This window comes from Ambystoma mexicanum, chromosome 4p (assembly GCF_040938575.1).
Source record: "Ambystoma mexicanum isolate Mex_15411 chromosome 4p, UKY_AmexF1_1, whole genome shotgun sequence".
NCBI classification, from domain to species: Eukaryota; Metazoa; Chordata; class Amphibia; order Caudata; family Ambystomatidae; genus Ambystoma; species Ambystoma mexicanum.
This window is the reverse complement of record NC_090927.1, coordinates 1173734808-1173755362: the sequence shown is the minus strand read 5'-3', so window position 1 is coordinate 1173755362 and position 20555 is coordinate 1173734808. Positions and strand designations below refer to the sequence as shown.

Sequence of the window (20555 nt, the reverse complement as noted above, 5' to 3'; positions counted from 1 at the left end):
TGGCCTTTATCGCTCCCTGACAGCTCCACTTGCCAGCACAAGTACCCCGGTGCGAACTGCCTTTGATAGGGCGGGGGGTGGATTGGGGCGGTGGTCGTGCAGACAAGACACAGGAAGACTCGTGAATGGAGACACACTTATGTGGATTGCAGGGGGCCGTCCAGCGTGAGGGGGGATGCTTGGCAGGAGACACGGGGTCTGGAGGTAGACATGGGAACAACAACCCATGCTCTATAGACCACTTTGAAGTGTACATGGTCTTTGGCACCTCCTTGGCCTTTATCGCTCCCTGACAGCTACACTTGCCAGCGCAAGTACCCCGGTGCGAACTGCCTTGGATAGGGCGGGGGGGTGGATTGGGGCGGTGGTCGTGCAGACAAGACTCGTTTGCCGCAGGGCCTCACCAAGGAGAGGCCATCTAACTGCATGTAAGAGGCAGGCTGCAGGATCTAGTACATGGAAGGCAGGGGGGTGAGTTTATAAATACCTCACCCTCCCAGGAGAATATATGGGTGCAGTTCACCCTGGAGACCCTGGATGCCTAGGCAGTTAGTCAGCAGCAGGCTGGCCTGTGGTGGCAAGGCGGCACGGGCCAGAGGGGGTCATCTCTGTACCCGGTGCCCAAAAGGATGATTTATTATGATCAACCATATTGATTATTTACCTATAACCATGTTTTGTATCAATAAAATCCAACGGCCTTTTATTGCCAATGCTTGAACAAAGTGGTGTGGTAAGTATTTTTGGGGGAGGAGGCAAGGCCGGGAGGCTTGATGCCAACCCGCAAAATAACATATGTATGTCTGCTGCATATGGGTTCAACGGTTATGTGGATTGAAGGTGGGCGGCCAGCGTGAGGGAGGATGCTGGCCGGAGACATGTGGTGTGACAAGACAAGGCACAGGAAGACTATTCAATGGAGACACACTAGATTCATTTAAAAAATCCAAACAACCATTGTTAAAATATATGTTGGGTTTTATTTTAGATCTTAATTTCAATTGAACATAAATAATAAACATTACACATTGTAAAGTTCCGGTTGCAGCACATCCAGGGAAAATCCGCGGTATTGTCCACTGTCGCTGGGGAAATGTTGTCTAATGGCAAGTACCGCACAGGCAGGTATTACTCTCCGAACGCGGTGTCCGAGCCTCCCGTGAAGCCACCAAGTGAAGCAACGATAGGCCACCAGCCTGTACCACCTGTGAAAATGAAAGATGCAAACTGTATTAAAATGACAAAAATTTCTAATCACTGTCGATTCAGGTAAAAAATTTCATTCTGCTTTGAAAAAAATTCTATCTAGAAAATGCACAATATGGAACCAATTTACATGCGTTCGAATGATATGTAGATGTAATTTTATATGTGGGAGACGACCATGAAATAGTAGTGGCATCACTGACATCACAACTAGAGTATACTTACTCGTTACTCGGATTACGCGGACGAACAGTGCCGCGAAGTTCGTGCATAAGCACCATCATCATCCTCAACACGGTCCGTGAGAGGCAGGCTTCCCTGAACTCTGGCAGCTCGGTGATGCATTGCGGACTTGGCTCGCCTTCCGAAATGCAGGACAAGCACCCGGAATTTTCACGGCAGCAGCAGTTCTCCTCCTCAGTTGGCATTAGCTCGCACCGATTGCACGTGCACCAGGTGGAGACGCCGTCCATGCGACATGGTCCAGGCTCTTCATCCGTTGACTGGTCCTCCCAACTGCCGTCCGAATCCCCATCGTTTTCGCGTGCTTGCCTTTCCAGTAGTTCTTCCTCGGTGTACTCGGGCTCGTACATATACGGCATTATTGTAGCCATTGTGTGGTAAAGAAAGTAAAATAATTTACAGAGATGGTACAGGTGTTCACAAGGCCTAGAAGCGGCGAAGGTAGCTGACCAGAGCACAGAAACGAGTCACAGAATACTCAAAGTAACACAGATAGAGTAATGGAATCGAAAATCTGCTGCTGTGTGTTGTGAAACGGTGTGTTTATACTTATTGAGGAAAGAGGCGTCCTGCCATTTCCATGGCGACACTTCATTAGCTGAGGCGCAGCGATTGTTGACACGAAACGTGCTTTGGCGTTGGGAAATGGGCGGTACGCGTCTGCTGATGTCAGGCTCAGGGGCGGGGGATTTGATTTAGTGCCGCAAAAGCAGGTGAGCCAGGGCGATGGGGGGAAATGATAGGATTATCAGAAAATGGCGGCTGATTTCGAGTGCGTTAATGGACGAAAAGTCGGGTAAGGTCCATAGGAAAGTTTTCTACGATCTACCGATTTATGCTTAAAAACACATGGCCGAACCGTAGGGACAATAAAAAAAAAGTCCCGGAAGGCCAGGGGATGTTGTCACAAAGACACTCCTTGTGAAGCAAATTGCCATGCACCAAAGTGCAGCTGCGGGCCTAAAATCCTCCTAAGGATTTGTGGCGCCTACCATATCTTCACATTTATTCAGATCACCAATTAAAAAAACCTAAGGCAATTTTAAAAATACAATTCTGTTACAAATGATTCATTGAGTACTAATCAAAAACGTTTAGCAAAATACTTTACTTTCCCTTAAAGCAAAATAGCGCGCGTTTGCAAAATGTAAATACATTGCACCTTGTAGAAAAGCCGTCCGCAGATTGGCATGCATGCACAATATTTAGAACACCAAGTTTTATATGTTGAAAAGCATGCCATTCAATAGTTTCTTATTCCTATGTCTTTCAAAGTTGGATTACTTTTGCAAACTGTGGTCGGCACATTCATGACCAAGAAAATAACAATCACCTCTCTGATTTGATGGTAATGTGCATATAACTCTGATTGCATCACCTACATTTGAAATAATTATTGGAAGTAAATTGGCTCTGCTCTCACTGCAAAACCGAATCACCCTTTCACCCCACTGTGGTGGTTTTGGTTTGCTTGCAACTTCTCTGAGATGTATGGTGCTAATTAGAAGGGCCACAGCTGCTATTCTTCAAAGACACCATGAGCGGCTCGCCTTAATCAACTCTGCAATTTTGATGACCTGAGATGTTGCGATAGGCGGCAGCCTCCCTCCGCGACCACCGCACATGGCTATCAGGATAACATTTCACTCAATGCCTCCTGCCTGAAAGCGACTTCCATTTGCTCATCCAGGATTCAGCGATTGCAAGATCTCACGAAACAGGGCATTGCACACTTGGATTTGATATCCGTTTAAAGTGTGAACACGTGGCACGAAAAGTACAACAGATAGCATCAGGAAGCTAAATGATTGTAAAAACATGAATAGTACAATGGTAGAACATGAATCATGATGCAACCGCATGCCTGAACTATGTCCACTACAGTGAGGATAGATGCTGCTTGATTGAAATCCATGGAATATGTACAAGAATTATTTTATGGCCACCATCAAATCCATTTTTCACAACTTGTAAAATACTTGCTAAAACTTGATTTTGTCACCTTTCACTGTGAACATAGATTTTGTTGATTTGTATTAAAAAGGTAATGGCACACAAAACTAGGGGTACACATTCAGCTCCTTAAACATGCAATATAGTGCGTCTGTCAAAAAGCTCCCAAACCATGCTTACTTATGCTCACAGAGCCTAATGCAACATATTTGCGCTATGGGCACTGACGTACAGACCTAGAAAACAAATCTTTATGGTTTCTGTATTTGTTTCTGGCAAAGAGTGCAGAAACCGATAGCATTCAGAAAGTAGGATTCCCTCAAAGACACCTACAAATACATTTTCCAAACAATATTTAATAGCTCCTGGTCAGAATAAAATCCTGATACCGAGGAGCTATTTCCATGAATCCCAATTTCGACCCCTGAAGATTTCTTCCAAGGCGTTCTTCCCAACTGTTTTTATCCGTAGTGCAGTTACTGGGACAAGTTATATCACTCCTGAGACTTCCTTCACAACTCTTATTCTCAATGCAGTTTCTGAGATGAGAGAGATCACTCCTGAGGTTTTCTTCACAATTCGTATTCTCAATGAAATTACTCAGACAAGGGAGATCACTCTCAAGGCTTTCTTCCCATTTCTATTCTCAGTGCAATTACTGAGACGAGGGAGATTTCTCCCGAGGCTTGCTTCACATGCCCGTAACACAAAAAAAAGGTTCTTGGAGCAAGTATTTAGTCTCAGCAAAACATACGCGTTCTTGCAGGCAAACCAAATCAACATTCAAACTATCCCTGAGAGAAGAACACCCTGTCCCTGAAGGGGGGTGCTCTGCCTAGGTGGCGGTTGTGGTGCGTCGCCTATCTAACAGGCATAGCAGAAGAGAATCTGTCGCCCGTCGCCGCTTTTCACATTCATTAAATCAAGCTTTCAACTAAATACCAACATATAACAAAAGAGAAAAGGAGACTTTACTTGTGATTGGATAATGTCTCTTGTATGTCTATAGGAGCTCTACAGTCAGAGGACTAGTTACTTTTATTCACCTTCTGGACTTGTATCTCCGGACATTACCAAAAGGTACACGTAGGTATTAAAATGTCCCTCTGTCTAGGGATAACCTTAAAAGTATTCTCACAACGAGTGAGTATATCCAATTGCTAACGTGTCTTAGATCAATTCTATGGACATCGTACTGATCGCGAGACAAGCTCACGATTTCTGTGGTCGACTGGTTTCAATGACACCTTGTAGATACTGTCATCTTCGTCAGGACCCATTGCTTCTATGTAAGTGGAGTTACTCCAAGTTATATCTGCTTGTCCAGATAAGGGGGTCATCTCTGTTCCCTAGACCAGGAGACAGAATGAGAGAGCAATGGGTTACTCCCAGATGCTGTGCTCAAGTGACTTAGCTGTCATGGTGTGCTTATTTAACATGCAGTTATGTGCTTTGGTCTTTTCACCAAGGTTGTAGGGTGCCTTCAAAATTACAGAGGCCCATACTTCAAGGAGGGGTCAGACAGGAATAGGGGTGGGGGGTTGTGAGCTGTGGGGAGTGTGAAGGAAAAAGGGGACAGGGTGTTGGTTTTGTGTGGGTGATTCCACTTCCTGTCGTGTGCACATGCACTGGTCCATTCAATGTGAGTGTCCAGCTGGTCCCACAAGGGGCCAGTGATTACAAGTCCAGTGACCCACGTCGCTACTTGCCCCTGCACCTACCTAGCCAGCCATTGAGAGTTGCCTGGAGGCTGGTGGGTACTGGTGAGTGGGGCAGTGCATCCACTCTGTGCGTTGCATATTTCCGTAAATGCTTCCCAAAGTCTAGTATGGCAGAGGGAAACAGACATTGTAACTAGCTATGTTAATCAGTTCATTATTGCTGCACAGCGGGGTCCGCTGTTGTAACCGGGCTGGCATATATTGGCACCTTGCCTCCCCCGCTTACCTGTATGAAGCACTGCGTTGCCTGACTTGCGTCTCTGCTTATTCCTAGCGGAGGACGACTAGCTCTGGTATCTCGTAAGTAAAAAAAGAAGGTTTCTGCATACGTCAAAGGGACATGAGAATGGTGCTTGCCCCATTGTGCGTCATTGGGGCGTGGCCATACTGTTCCTCTTGTTTCATGCGACTCGCGGCCAAAGCCTGAGTATTGAGGCTGTATATGACAGTGTTCTGGGCAAAGAGAGCAGCATAATCTGCCGATCTGGTTGCACCAGCGGTTTGTTGCCTCAAAAGTGTCTCTGCTCGTTAGTGATGAAGGGATAGGAAGTACCCACTGACTTGTGCGATGGTGGTGGTATACCGCATACGTCAACGGGGGCGTGGGTATACTCCCCGCCCTGTAGTGCATCATAAGGGGCGTGGCAACTAGGTTCGTCCCATCGCTCTGTCAAGCGGCTGCAGCCTGCATGTAAAAACTGAGTCTGTCACTGTGTACCCAAAGGGCTTTTCGCATTGTCGAATGATCCAGTTACGTTGTAGATGTCGGATGGCTCATGATGTATTTACAAGCATGCTGATTAGATCCACTGTAGTACCTATTCAGGATCACTGACGTGTATCAGCTTATGATTACCCAAGCCGTTGTGTTCTAATGTTCTTTCAGTGGCTTTGCCTCACGTGGGTAGGACAATAGAAAAATGAATTTATGGTGGGCAATCACTGAGTGTTTGGCATTACACTGTTGTAAAGTGATTGCCGGATGGAACGTGTCCTGGTGGCAGAGCACACGTAGAAGTGGTCACATGGCATGATCTCAGGTCGTGCTCCATGAGTACTGTAAATTGCCATTCATTGGGCACTCACGTGTGCTTGCGTGCAGAGTCCATAGCAGTGAATGGTCACAGCAAGTGCAACGCCCGCTGATGGTCATGAAATGTATTTTAAGCTGGCGTGTTCAGCGTGGCAGCACTGCTAAATCATGCCATTGAACCGCCTCGTTCAATCCCCGATTGCAGGTGTCTAGTCTAAAGATCCAATTTTGTTCTCTATGCATTATGATGTTATTGAAGTTGCCGCCTCGTTTTGGCATCTTGATCTTCTCAATTATTGTCCAATTAAAGTCATCTGGACCATGGGCCTCCGCCATAAAAGGTGGTACTAGGGGTGCCAATAGTTTACCGGTCCGTAGACAGGACTTATGTTCTATCATTCTCTTCCTGACCTAACGTGTGGTCGTGCCTAAGTACTTGAGATTACACAGGCAAGTCATCAAATATATCACCCCAGCGCTGTTGCAATTGGTGGATGTTTTTTGGACCCAAGGGATCTTCCACACAATGTCAACACTTCGTTTTGTTTGAGTGCGCACAGAGCATCTGCCGCATGGAGAATGGCCTGTCGGTGGTCCTCTTGTCCACAGCATAGGCTATATTTGTTCTTGCTCCTCGTTCTGATGGGGTAGCGTCTGGACCAATCTGTCCCTTAGGTTTTGCCTCCTTTTTAAGGTAAAGAAGGGGGGCCCTTAATTATTGTTATTGTTATTTTGCATTTGTATAGCGCCTTATGTACCATTGGTATGATCTGAAGGCGCTGGTAGGTTGAACGTCCTCGTGAACTGCAGTTCAAGTCAGTTGAGAGAGAGAGAGCCATAAAGTGCGTGGGCGCACCAGGTATGTGTGCAGCCGGTGTGGTTGTTGCATGATAGCTGCTACTTAGCGGTAGGTATGGTGCTGAGGAGATCAGTTGAATGTGTTCAGTCTGGAGGGTTGATAACCAGACTGAGTTATGGCTGCGTTAGGCCTGAGGAGACGCCTAAATTAGCCGGTGTGTGCTAGCTAGCTGTGTTTTATTAGGATGATGCGTGGTTTGATGGGTCATGTTAGTATGAGAACAGCTTTACCGAATGTGTCATAGTACTGCTGTGTTCTAGATATTGTGGTAATCAGTGAAGTGTATGCAATCAGGCACAATCTACCTCTTAAATTTAACTTTTAACACAGTGACTCTATTAGGGTACATTTAACGGTGTTGGTGATACTATCTTAATTCAACTCTAATACAGTGACCCTAATAGGGGATGCTTCTAGGTTGAACTTTAACACAGTGACGCTATTGGTGCACACTCAATGATGTTGGGAATACCGTCTATGTTCAACATTAACACAGAGATGCTACAAGGGTGCGCTTTCTAAGTTCAGCTTTAACGCAGTGACGCTATTAGGTACACTTTCTAGATTCAACTTTAAGATAATGACGCTATTAGGGCACAGACATTGATGTTGGGAATATCTTCTAGATTTAACATTGAAACAGTGATGCTAATTAGGGTACGCTTTCTAAATTCAACCTTAACACAGCAACGCTATTCGGGCATGCTTTCTAAGTTCAACTTTCACACAGCGACTCTATTAGGATGCACTTTTTAAGTTCAAGTTTAACACAGCGACTCTATTAGGGTGCACTTTCCAAGTTCAACTTTAACACAGTGACGCTATTTGGTATGCTTTCTAAGTTCAACTTTAACACAGTGACGCAATTAAGGGCACAATTTTTACGATTAACTTTAACACAGTGTCGCTATTAGGGCACACTCTCTAGATTCAACAGTAACACAGTGATGATTTTTATGGCACCCTTATTAGATTCAACTTTAACATGGTGATGCTATCGGGGTACACTTTCTAAATTCGATTTTAACACAGTGACGCCACACTTTCTAAGATTCATTCTAACACAGTGACGCTATTGGGGCACACTCTAGATTTAACCTTAACACAAGGACGCTGTTATGGCACACCTTCCAAGTTCAGCTCTAACACAGTGACGCTATTAGGGCGGGCACACTCTCTAGGTTCAACATTAACAAAGCAACGCAATTAGGGCACACTTTTAGATTCAGCTTTCACATGGTGACACTTTCTTGATTCAACTTTAACACACTGATGTCATGGGGCACACTCAATGATGTTGGGAATACCATCTAGCTTCCATATTAGCACAGTGACGCTATTAGGGCACACTCTCTAGATTCCGTTTTAACACATTGACGCTATTAGTGCACATGCTATTTATCCCAATTGTGTCTAACTGCGGCACATGCTATCATTCACAATTAAACTAAGAGTGGGACATGCCATCAATCACAATCCAACTAAGAGTGGGATATGCCATCATTCACCGTTCAGCCAAGAGTGGGACGCGCTAACATTCACAATTCCAACCAGGCGTGGGATATGCTAACAATCACAATTCAACTAAGAGTGGGATATGCTATCATTCAGAATTCAGCAAGAGTGGAACGTGCTAACATTCACAATTCCAACCAAGAGTGGCATATGCTAACAATCACAAGAAATCCCAATCTGGTGCGAGTTTAATAATGCTATAAGGGCGCGCTTGTAAGTTCAGCTTTAACACAGTGATGCTATTAGGGTACACTTTCTAGATTCAACCTCAACACAGTGGCGCTGTTAGGGCGCACTTTTTAGATTTTGCTCTAACACACTGACACTATTAGGCATACTCAATGATGTTGGGAATACCATTGTGATTCAGCTCTAACACACTGACACTATTAGGCATACTCAGTGATGTTGGGAATACCATCGTGATTCAGCTCTAACACGGTGGCGCTATTGGGGCACACTCAATAATGTTGGGAATACCGTCTAGATTCAACATTAACACAGAGATGCTATAAGGGCGCACTTTCTAAGTTCAGCTTTAACACAGTGACGCTAATAGGACACACTTTCTAAGTTCAACTTTAACGAAGTGGCGCTATTAGGGCACACTTTCTAGATTCAACTTTAAGATAATGACGCTATTAGGGCACACACATTGATGTTGGGAATACCTTCTAAATTTAACACTGACACAGTGACGCTAATTAGGGCATGCTTTCTAAGTTCAATTTTAACACACCAACGCTATTCGGGCATGCTTTCTAAGTTCAACTTTAACACAGTGACAACGCAATTAGGGCACAGTTTCTAAGATTAGCTTTAACACAATGACGCTATTAGGGCACACTCTCTAGATTCAACATTAACACAGTTACGATCTTAGGGCACACTTATTAGATTAACTTTAACATAGCGACTCTATTAGGGCACACTTTCTAAGTTCAACTTTAACACAGTGACTCTATTAGGGCACACTTTCTAAGTTCAAGTTTAACACAGCGACTCTATTCGGGAACACTTTCTAAGTTCAACTTTAACACAGAGACGCCACTAGGGCACAATTTCTAAGTTTAATTCATAGTAATATAGTGACGCTATTAGGGCACACTCTCTAGATTCAACCTTAACACAGTGACGCTAATAGGGCGGGCACACTCTCTAGATGTCATTCACAAGTCTATCTAAGTGCGGGATATGCTATCATTCACAATTTAATCGAAGTATGGCACATACTATCGTTCGCAATTCTATCTATCATTTACAGTACCAACTAAGTGAGCTATATGCTACCAGTCATAATTCTGTCTAGATGAGGTACATGCTATCATTTACAATTCCATCTTAGTGTGGCTCTTGGTAACATTGTTGCACCTGTCTTAGTGTGAGGCTGGTTAATCATCATTGTCTCTGGGAGTGGCACAAGTTAACATTGGTAAGTATGTTAGTATGTTATGCAGGACAAGCTTTACAGTCCAGCCTTCAATGGATTTAGCTTCGGGGTCAAATCTCTCTAGGTGTGCTTTGTGTGAGTCTATGGCGGTTTACGTTAAGGAAAGATATGGTAGAGTGGCGGGGGCTTTCTGGAGTAGAGTGATTGCTCTACACCCCACCCATGCCACACTTAGTTTTGTTGGTGTCTGTTCACTGCTGGCTTCCTCTGGTGACACCTGCAGACACTTTCTGGAGATACCATTGCAGGAGCCGCCCTTTGCCTTGGGGTCCTTAGCCGCAGGGGCTGCCAGGCAGAGGGCTGCCCTGGGAAGGTCAGTTATGACCAGGTGAATGTACCAATCAGGGCAGGTTGGAGCGGGGAGGGTGGGACTGGGAAAAGGCCAGATACAAACAAAGGACTACACCCCACAGACTGCACCCTTTGGATCCAGCCCAGACCAGAAAAACAGCCTCAGAAGCCAAAACAAACATCACAATCAACCAACTTAGTGTTGTTTTTCCTTTGCTTCCCATTCCCCCACTTCCCTACTGGGTCTCCTGCAGCACCCATTACCTTTAATTCGGTCAGAGCACATTACCAGTTCTTCCTGGGGTGTTGGGCTTCTGTGTTCCTAGTGAACACTTGTTCGGCTTCGCTCTTCTCCCTCTTCGCGGTCCTGATGTGTCTCCGCGGGCATTCCTAGCAGGAGATATCAGCGTAGTTGTGGTACCCACTCGGTCCACCTCCTCGAGGTCACGCCACCATCTTCCGGACTCCAGCTTCCAGTTCAGCTTGCACTCGTTCGGCCTTCGTCCTCCCAGTGTCTGGGTTATTCCTGCAACCTCCTGTCTCCTCTTCCGGTTTTAATTTCCTAGGCTGACCAGGCTAACCACCTGGTCAGAATAGCCTTTCCTTACTCTCTTTACCTCTTTTTTACTGAGTCCTTCTTTGCATGTTATCTTGTTGGGCTGGGACCTCCCCAGCAGAATGCCATAGTCTGTCGTTAGGCTTAGTTGTGCACTCCTGTTGCCTCTTTGGGGCCATCTCGTCCCAGTATCTTTCACTTGAGTGTTCTGCATGACTCTGTAAATGTTCCTCTTCTCAGTTCCTTCATACTACAAATCCTGTTTAGACTGAGTGTTCATATTCATGGTCTCTAATCTTTTAGGAAGAAGAGAAGGAGTATCACAAAAGTACACAGTAGTATTGTCAGCCTGAGCCCTGACAGATCTTAAGGGTTTCATAGTTTTTAGGGAAGGAGGATTAGGGAGTTCCATCATGGAACAGAGGTCCTTGTCCCCAGAGGGGGTGTCTCTAACTGTGATATCTTCCTTCTTTCTACCAGCCCTAGGGGGACTATTAGGTAGCGGCCTCACCTCTCTAGCCTCACAGGCAAAGGCTCCCCCTTCGGGAGAAGTGTTGTGAACCAATGAATCATCACAAGACCATATCACAATAAAAAAATTGCATATATAGATTTATGAGTGCATTTCTGTCGTTTATTTAAATTAGCAATTGGGAAATTCTACTGCTACTCTGTCAATCAAGAGCTGTGTTGATTAAATATCTTTATCTGATTCAGTTGCAGAATTTGTCGGATTAAACCAGAGGAAGATTGTTGGTATTGTTTACCAAGCCGCTTTCACTGTGGGACTTCTTATACTCTCGGGTATGGCATATGCAATCCCACACTGGCGAATCTTGCAGATTGCAGTTACTGTGCCAAATTTCTTCTTCCTGCTCTATTATTGGTAAGGCTCTTTTTAGAGGACTAAAACATCATGTGATCTGTTTAAGCCTGTTGTAACTGCTGTACCTTGAATCTTCGGATGTGTGACTTTCTTTATAGCTAAGTGTGTAGTATTTGACCTTACTGTTTAATGAATAAACTCCTAACCTTGTAAGTGAGGCCACTACGCATGTGTTTTATCTACAAAAAGTTGTCTTTTTGAACCGTGGGTAAAGGTACTACTTCTACCTACTGGATGACTCTAAGCATTTTACTCAGAAAATCTAATTGCTCTTCCTCCGTCTGCTCCTCACATTACTGCCCTACCTAAAAAAGAGGCGATTACGCTTTTTATAAAAAAATAAAGGTGATCGAAATGATATTTCAAACTCTTGCTAGGCCACAGTAATGGCCCATGACTCCTTTACAACTGCCAGCCATCAATCGGGCCAGTCAAATCTGGCAGATATCAAAGAAGAACCTTTGACGGTCATGGATGACAATAAGGCAGGTACCCTAATTCGCTTGACCTTTGCATGGCTTATGAAATTGGTGATCGGGCAGTTCTTGAATGCCCTCAAAACTACCTGCAGTACATCCCTGCATAGCCTAGTTCCCCCATAACATTAGCAGCATTACTGATTTATCCATTTAGAATAATGTATCCCTTTAGAATTTAAAGGGATATCCTTTTGGAGTGCCTTAGGGATTTCCCCTCTCTCCGTGGCTTTTCAATGCTTATTTTCAACTACTTCATCCACTGATAAACCTAGCTGATCAAAATAGGATGACTTTATAAATGCATGCAGACGTCAATCAGACCTTACGCCACATAATGAAAACACTAAATCAAGCCAAGTCCTACCACCTTGTCTGTCCCAGATCAATGAATTGATGAAGCAATGGTTCTAAGACTAAGTGCTGCTCCACGGGAAACTCGGTCCAAAACATATATTATTTAACCTCCCTGAATCACTGACATTTAGCAAAGCCTACTTATTTATTTGTTTTATTGTTTAACAAACTATTGTATTACAGTCCTATAACAAACTAGATCATAACCTTCAAAACACAATGTCTCATCACATCTTTGCCTGTATCCTGGCCGTAAATCCACCAGGATACCGGCAATCTTGAAGGGAATATCGTATCATGGCGTGCACACCTCCAGCTACACCTTTATTCAATTTTTGACACATAGAATTGGTCATGGATTTACTTACATCTAGATTGTACTGCTGCAATAACACTGGCTTGCTTAAGAAAAACCTATAGCTATTGGAACTGGTTCAAAAGTCTGATCATATGATACTCGCCCAAAATCATTACTCTGGCTCCCACTATATTCAGGGATCCCCCTTCGAGATGAGCTAAAGCATGGCCCCCACATCATGTTCCAAAGTACAAAAAATAATTACGTTGAATGTGTGTAATGACTCATCTTTTGAGCATCTCTCCCTTTTTCAAGAATCCAAGTATGGAACTCTCAATCCTGTCTCAACCCGAATTGCACTCCCCGCACATCATTAATTATTTCAATAGTACTATGCTTTCACCACCTTTTTTGTCTAAACTACACCCGTTTTTTAGTCATAATTAGGAATCCTGGCTATTCATCATTCTTGATTTCCTTCACTTTTATGAAATATTGGACTTCACGCATACACTTCATGCGATATATGATGAATTGAAAACAAACAGAAACAAAGAATCGAGACAAAACACTGTGCATGTCTCCACAATTCAAACAAAATTCAGCAAGCATACAGCTTGCAAACAAAGAAATCACTTTTTACTGGGTAGGGGAAATACCTTGTTATATTATATTTTTTGTTGCAAAGTTTGGTTTCCACTTTTGTTTTCCCTCGTGTGTTTCTTCCCAGCCCCCCTCTCCCCTTTCGTGTTCTCATGGTGTCCCCTCCCTCCCTCCTGCCTCCAAACCTCCTAGCTCCACCCTGATTGGCTCCTACTCTGTGTCTCCTCCTAGCTAGGTTGCCTTGCAGTCCACCGCGCTCGCCACTTCCATCAAGGCAGAGCCGGTGACTGCAGGCTTCCAGCTAACGGTAACTGAGCCCCTCCGTGGGCCGTGTATTTCTTTTTGGTTTTTTTTTGTTGCAAAGTTTGGTTTCTACTTTTGTTTTCCCTTGTGTGTTTCTCCCCAGCCCCCCTCTCTCCTTCCGTGTTCTCCTGGTGTCCCCTCCCCCCCTCCCGCCTCCAAGCCTCACAGCTCCCCCCTGATTGGCTTCAATCCCCCCCCTCCTCCTCTTTACTGGTGCTACCAGGGCAGCCCCACGGCTAAGGGCCCCTTAGGCAAAGGGCTGCTACCTCGTTTGTGCAGCTCCTGGTGTGTCCGCAGGTGGACGCCAGATGCCATTTCTTTCTCCTCTGGTTTTGCCTCCCGGCCTACCCCCACCTACTGATTCCTAACACAGCTGGGTCGTCCCCTAGGCTGCTGTAAATAAGTACTGTATCAGTATTTCAAATCTTGCACTGTGAATATTAGGCCTTTTTCTCCCCTATAGGATTCTCAAACTTAGGTGGCCTGCCACTGGTTCAAGAGCTGAGCATTTGTGAGCTCTTAACCCCTGTCCCTTTGGGCAACTTGCCTGCCGCTCACTTCTTGTCTGCTAACTTCTTGACAGTTTCTCCACCTCTCCTTCCTCACCCCCTCCTCTCTCACCTACTCTATGGTGCTCTCTGTCTCTCCTATCTTCTCTAACTGCTTCTCTATTGACTATCCTGCTCTCCTCACTAAATCTGGTAGGAAGAAGTTTAAAAAGGACATCCTGGTCTCAAACCCAGGCCTCCCTATCATTGACACCTACACCAGTGCCTCCTCCAAGGAAACTCTCACTGACATTCTCTTTGTCGTTCCTTCACCCGACACATGGACCCTTCATATGGTCTCTGTACTCTCTCCTTTCTCCTCTTCTACCAATAATGGTGGCACCCATTGTGATGCCCTCCTGGCATCCTTCCATTCCTCCAAGGTCATCATTAATGTTTACTCAAATGGGACTGTCTTGGTCCAAGGTCCTCAGGCCAACCTTCACCTCTTTGATAGACGCTTCCCGCGCCTTATCAACTTCCTTTCCTCTCCTGCTGTCCCCCCTCCCCTTTCCTTGTCTACCTTGCCCTCGCCCCCTCTCACTGCCCTCTCACGGACACCTTCTACACCTCTGCAGGGCGTACCTCTGATTTATACCCCCCCCCGGAAGTCTTTCAAGGATGGCAACCTTCTCCACATTGCCACTCTTAACTCTTACTCTGCTGTTAAACATTCCTCTGATATCTGCCGCCTTCTGGAAGAATTTGACCTTCATGTCCTCGGTCTCACTGAGACTTGGTTCACGGCCAGCTCTGTCACCAGCTTTGACACGCTCCTACCCGACGGTTTCAAGATCCTCTCCGCGCCCAGGCCCAACCTCTCTGGTGGGGGTGTAGCCCTTATCTTCCCTGAATGGATTCCTGCCTCTGTCACTCTTACGCAGACCTACTCTTCTTTTGAATGCCTCGTCTGCAGGCTCTCCCTCTCCCCTAGCCATTCCCTTACTGTGGCTACTATATATCGGCCACCTGGTCAGATTTCTTCCTTCCTCTCTGAATGGGAGGATTTCTCCTCCTCTCTCCTGGCCTCAACTACTCAACTCCTCCTTCTTGGAGCCTTCAACATCCACCTGGATGCCTCCTGTCCCCCCTCTGGACTCTTTCGCGACCTCTGTGACTCTCTCTCACTCACCATTCTCCCCTCTGGCCCGACCCACTCTGCAGGGCACACTCTCGATGTTCTGATTTCCTCAGACCTTGCCCTCTCTGTCCCTCTCTCCACTCCTCTTTCCTGGAGTGATCACTTTCTCCTATCCTCCCACCTCACCCTCCCTACCCCTCAGGTCAAGCCACCTCCATCACTGCCACCCACCTTCTCGGTCATCCGCCCCATGAAGCGCGTGTCAGTTGAGGCTTTCGCCGACACCTTCTCACCCCCTCCTCCTCCTTTTGCTGACTCTCACCCTGACACAGCCCTCTCCATGCTCCACTCTTCTATATCTGATAATCTTGATATCCTTGCCCCTGTCATGAGAATCTGCCTGAAGCTCAAAGCCAAGTGTAACTCCTGGTATGACTCAGACCTTGTCACCCTAAAACGCAAGTGCAGGGTGGTCGAGAGGAAAGGGCGTGCTTCCTGCTCATCCTCTGACAAACTGGCCTGCCGCCTGCTGCAAAAGCAATACCGGCTCTCGTCCTCACCAAGAAGAGAGCTCATATCCAAGCCCGCATCTCTGCGGCATCAAACAACCCGGCTGAACTCTTTAAAATCTGCAAGGAACTGGCCAATCCTGCTGCAGTCTCTACCTCTCCTGTCCCTTCCCAGGCCCTCTGCACGGCTCTGGCCTCTCACTTCATTTCTAAAACTCAGGACATCCTGCCTCACTCTCCTCCTATCGCCTCCCTCCCTCTCCTCCTTGCCCATCCTCTGGCCCTTCTTCAGCCACCTCCCCACCCTCCTTCTCTGCCTTTCCCCTTTTCTCTGCAGACAAAGTTTCTAGACAAATCCGATCTATGAAAGCCTCATCGAAACAGGTTCACCCCTGTTCCTCCAAAACGATCAAGGACCACATCGACTCCTTGGCTCCTGCTCTGGCTGAATTTTGCAATCACTCCTTCGCCACTGGAGTCTTCCCTTCCCCCCTGAAGCACTCCCGTGTGCACCCTCTACTTAAGAAACCCTCTGCTGACCCCTGCTGCCCGGCTAACTATCGCCCAATCTCCATCACTCCCTTCCTGGGCAAGCTCCTGGAGAAACTGGCCATCTTCCAGCTAAATCTTCACACTGAATCTGTTGGTTGTCTTCATGACCATCACTCTGGCTTCAGAGCTGCCAGAAGCACGGAAACTGCTCTCCTGAACATCCGTGAAGACCTGCTCTCCAACCTTGACTCCAATACCCCTTGCGTCCTCATCTTGCTTGATCTCTCCTCTGCCTTTGACACTGTCAACCACGCCATCCTGCTCAACCGTCTCTGTGATAACCTGGGTATCACCGGTCAGGCTCTGGCGTGGCTGACTTCTTTCCTCTCTGACCGACCCTCCCAGGTCCAACTTGGGTCCATTCCCTCTGATATCTTTTTCTCTACCTGTGGTGTCCCACAGGGATCTAACCTCTCTCCCTGGCTGTTCAACCAGTACCTGGCACTCCTTGCCCACCGCATTGCCACTCTCTGCCCCAACGTTCAGTGCTATGCGGATGACACACAGCTCATTTTCAGGCCACCCTCGGCCTCCTCCTCCCCTTCCCTCATCTCTGACTGTCTGTCTGCTATCCAGGATTGGTGTGCCCCAAATTACCTCTGCCTTAACGCCAGTAAGACTGAGATCCTACTCATCGGCACACCCATCCCCTCCTTCCCTGCAGCTCTTTGGCCGGCATCTCTTGGCCCACTTCCTGCTCCCACCTGCAAGGCTAAGAATCTTGGGGTTATCTTTGACTCCACACTATCCTTCTCTCGTCACATCTCCGACATCTCTAAGAAGTCACACTACCAGCTGCACTTCCTCAGAGGTATTCTTCTTTTCCACTCCTTACTCCAGAAGCTCACCGTCTCCAGAGCCCTGGTTCTCTCTCAGCTGGACTATTGTAACAGCCTCTATCTAAATCTGCCTGCCTCTACTCTCCGCCCTTCGCAACCTATCCAGAACAGGGCTGCGAGACTTGTCCTTGGCCTCAAGCCCAGGGATCGTATCTCTCCAGGACTGAAATCTCTGCACTGGCTCCCAGTGTCTGCGAGGATTAAGTTAAAAACCCTATGCATTGTCCACAAAGCCTACTGGGGCCTGGGGCCGAATTACCTTCAACTCTCTTCCCAAATATCTTCCTTCTCAAGCTCTTCGCTCATCTGCCTCCAACTCCCTCAGTGTCAGTCGCTTCTCTAAGCAACGAGCTGATGGTTGATCTCTCTCTTCGGCAGGGGCCTCCCTCTGGAACAGCCTTCCTGCCTCCCTGAAACTTGAGGAGAACCATCTCCGGTTCCGTAAACACCTCAAAACCTTCCTGTTTGCTTCCGCTTTCTCTCCCTCTCTCCCCTGCTGAATTCCTGGCTAAATCTGCACTGTTCAAAACCACCTGCCCACCCTGTCTGATTCGGGCGCAGGCACTGCCAGTTGCACACCTGCACTGCCTTCCATGGCAACCCTGCACCAAGGGACTGTTTCTGTCTCCCTACAGTCCCCCTACCAGCACTTATGTCTGCACTTACCTTGCACTTGCCACCATTTGGCTGTTTATTATCTTATTTATTCTACTACCCCTTGTACTGCACTTTCCCCTCTCCTTTCCCCCTCGCACTTTTCCCTTTTCCCCCCTCCCATGCACTTGCGCGATCTGAATGACACCCGGCCTAGTAGGATTGTTGTCTGTCATCCCTTTGTTTCCCCCCCTTGCCTCGTCGTGCCGTGAAGCACTTGTGTATAGGCGCGTTATAAATGCCATATCATATCATATCATATAAAGTACTTTTGTAGTGTGTACTTTCATAGCACTCTCTGAAAAGTGGCAGCCCTTGTGCAGCTCGATGTTGCATTTCCCAGTGCAGTTATCAGTTATGGAAAAGGGGTGAGAGGCAAGAGGCCCGGCCAGTGTGGTGTTCAGTAATGACACGCAGTGACATGGCACGTCACTGCATTCCAAATAAAGACGGCCTCCGATCACTGGAAAGGCACTCACGAGCGGGGGACTGATAAAGACGGAACCGTTGTCTGTGTCTTCCTTTTGCATGGAGGCACCAGGTAGCACACAAAGAATGGCGATGAACGGGACCCGAGCACAGACTCGCTGATCTCAACACGATCTGACAAGCATCCAGCGTCAGAAACGCTCACAGCTGTGCCGAGTCTGGGAGAGTCATACAAGTAAGCGGTTTCCCACCGGTAAGAGCCCCCAGGCCCTCCTCATGGTCACGATTGCCCACGCTATTCAGAGGTGCCCCACCTCCATTTTTGGAACACTTGGATCCGCAAGTCGATCTCCAGCCTGTTGGACACCCCACCCACGGCAATGTGTGCAGCAGTAGGACGCAGATTGTGCGCCTCACTGTGCAGGCATACTGCCAGTGGCCATCTCAACTGCCACAGTGGACACAAGAAGGTTGCGACTTACCCAGGAGTGCTTGTGTGCCCACCATTGAGGGGAGAGTGCCTGTGCCAACCTGGAGCAGAATAGCAGCGGTTCCAAATGTCAGGGTGAGAGGAAGGTGGCCCGGCACCACCACCCAGAGGGAGATCATGCCGTCAGCAAGGCTCCTTGGCTCGTGAAGGTAATGTTGACAGGGCTGCGGGCCACTCTAGGCCCACGTTGGGAACTTTGGCCGCGAACATCTAGAAATGTACTTTGATGCCACTGGTGAATGCAATGACAAAGTCAAAAGGTCCACGCTACTATACTCAGCTCGCCCCATGGTACACAATGTATTCAAGAGGTTTAGCACAACAGATGGATCATATGGAGCTGCAGTGGCTGCCCTATCTGCGCCCTATCGCGCCGATGGTCAACATGGATTATGAGAAATTCTGAATGAGGACTGCTTTACAAAAAGCTGATGAGAGCCTGGATATGTACCGCAGCCATCTATGGCAGCTTGCCTCCACCAGCACTTTGACAAATTAAGAGGAGGAGGTGAGGTTGCAAATAATCATCGGCTGCTCCTCAGTAAACTATGCCGACAGATCCTGTGCGAGCCTGGGATCATGCTTCCTAGGATCCTAGAGGTGGGATGCTCCCACAAACTAGCTGACATCAGGGCATCCAGGTTGGAGTTGGCCCTGAGGTCTGTCAAGCTGGAGGAGGTATGTGCAGTAGAAAAACACCCTGCAAGGTGCTTGGGTGGCCGAGGTGCCTGACAACAAAGAAAACAACGAAGCTGTGTCGATACCAGAGAAAGCACCACAAAACGCAAATGCAGCATCCACAGAGAACGCAGGTGAGCCACAAATGGGTGACGAGGAAGATGAAGACATATTCTTCATATCAGCAGTAATGAGCATCAACGGAAAAAGGAAACATCAGCCAAAGTGTTCCGTGAAGATACTGAACGCCACCATCCCTGTACTCCTTAATACCGGGGCATCAGTGAACATAATGGCAGAAATGCAGTAACAGAAACTGAAGGACCCCCCACCACTACAGAGCACAGGTGTGCAAATATTCACATTTGGCAGCAAAACCCCATTGCACCTGGAAGGAGCGTTTGTGACCATGGTACAGTACGAAAACAAAACGATCAAAGCCAGGTTCTTCGTGTCAAAAATGGGTGACCTAATCCTGCTATGGTGTGCAGCAGCGGAAGCCCTCAAACGGATTCAGTTCGAACATGGCGTCTTCGTGGAAGACGTGTAGGCACTGGTTGAACGATTCAAGGAAGTCTTTGCGGCCATTGGGTGTATGACTGGGGAACCCATACGCCTTCAGATAGACGAAACGGTCCAACTCGTGGCGCTGAAGCACAGGAGAGTGCCCTTCCACCTACATGAACGCGTGGAGAAAGAAATCCAAAATCTCATCCAAATGGATGTCATTGAGCCCGTAGAGGGACCCACACCGTGGATTTCCCCGATAGTCATCGCACTGAAGCCTAAGCAGCTTGACAGTGTAAGGATTTGCGTCGACATGAGGCTTACGAATAAAGTCATCAGGAGAGAGTGCCATAACGCCAATGATCAATAAAATTGTGGCAGATCTGGAGTGTGCCACTTTCTTCTCTAAACTGGATCTAAGAGCCGGGTATCACCAGCTTGTGCTCCAGCAAGAGTGCAGGTGCATAATGACATTCACAACCCATATCAGCCTATTCCGGTACAAACGGCTTAACTTC

The 20555-nt window shown here is 47.1% G+C and overlaps 1 protein-coding gene across 3 annotated transcripts in view; it reads left to right on the top strand.

Moving 5' to 3' along the window:
- Nucleotides 1–20555, top strand: part of LOC138453708 (solute carrier family 22 member 2-like) — a 442975-nt gene that overhangs the window by 202313 nt on the left and 220107 nt on the right. For 2 of the 3 annotated variants that reach the window (XM_069606816.1, XM_069606815.1), the window contains one exon: nt 11545–11713. The exons of the other annotated variant lie outside the window; for it this stretch is intronic. In XM_069606816.1, the coding sequence (XP_069462917.1) occupies nt 11545–11713 (169 nt within the window). The remainder of the gene's footprint in view (nt 1–11544; nt 11714–20555) is intronic. 3 annotated transcript variants of the gene reach the window in all.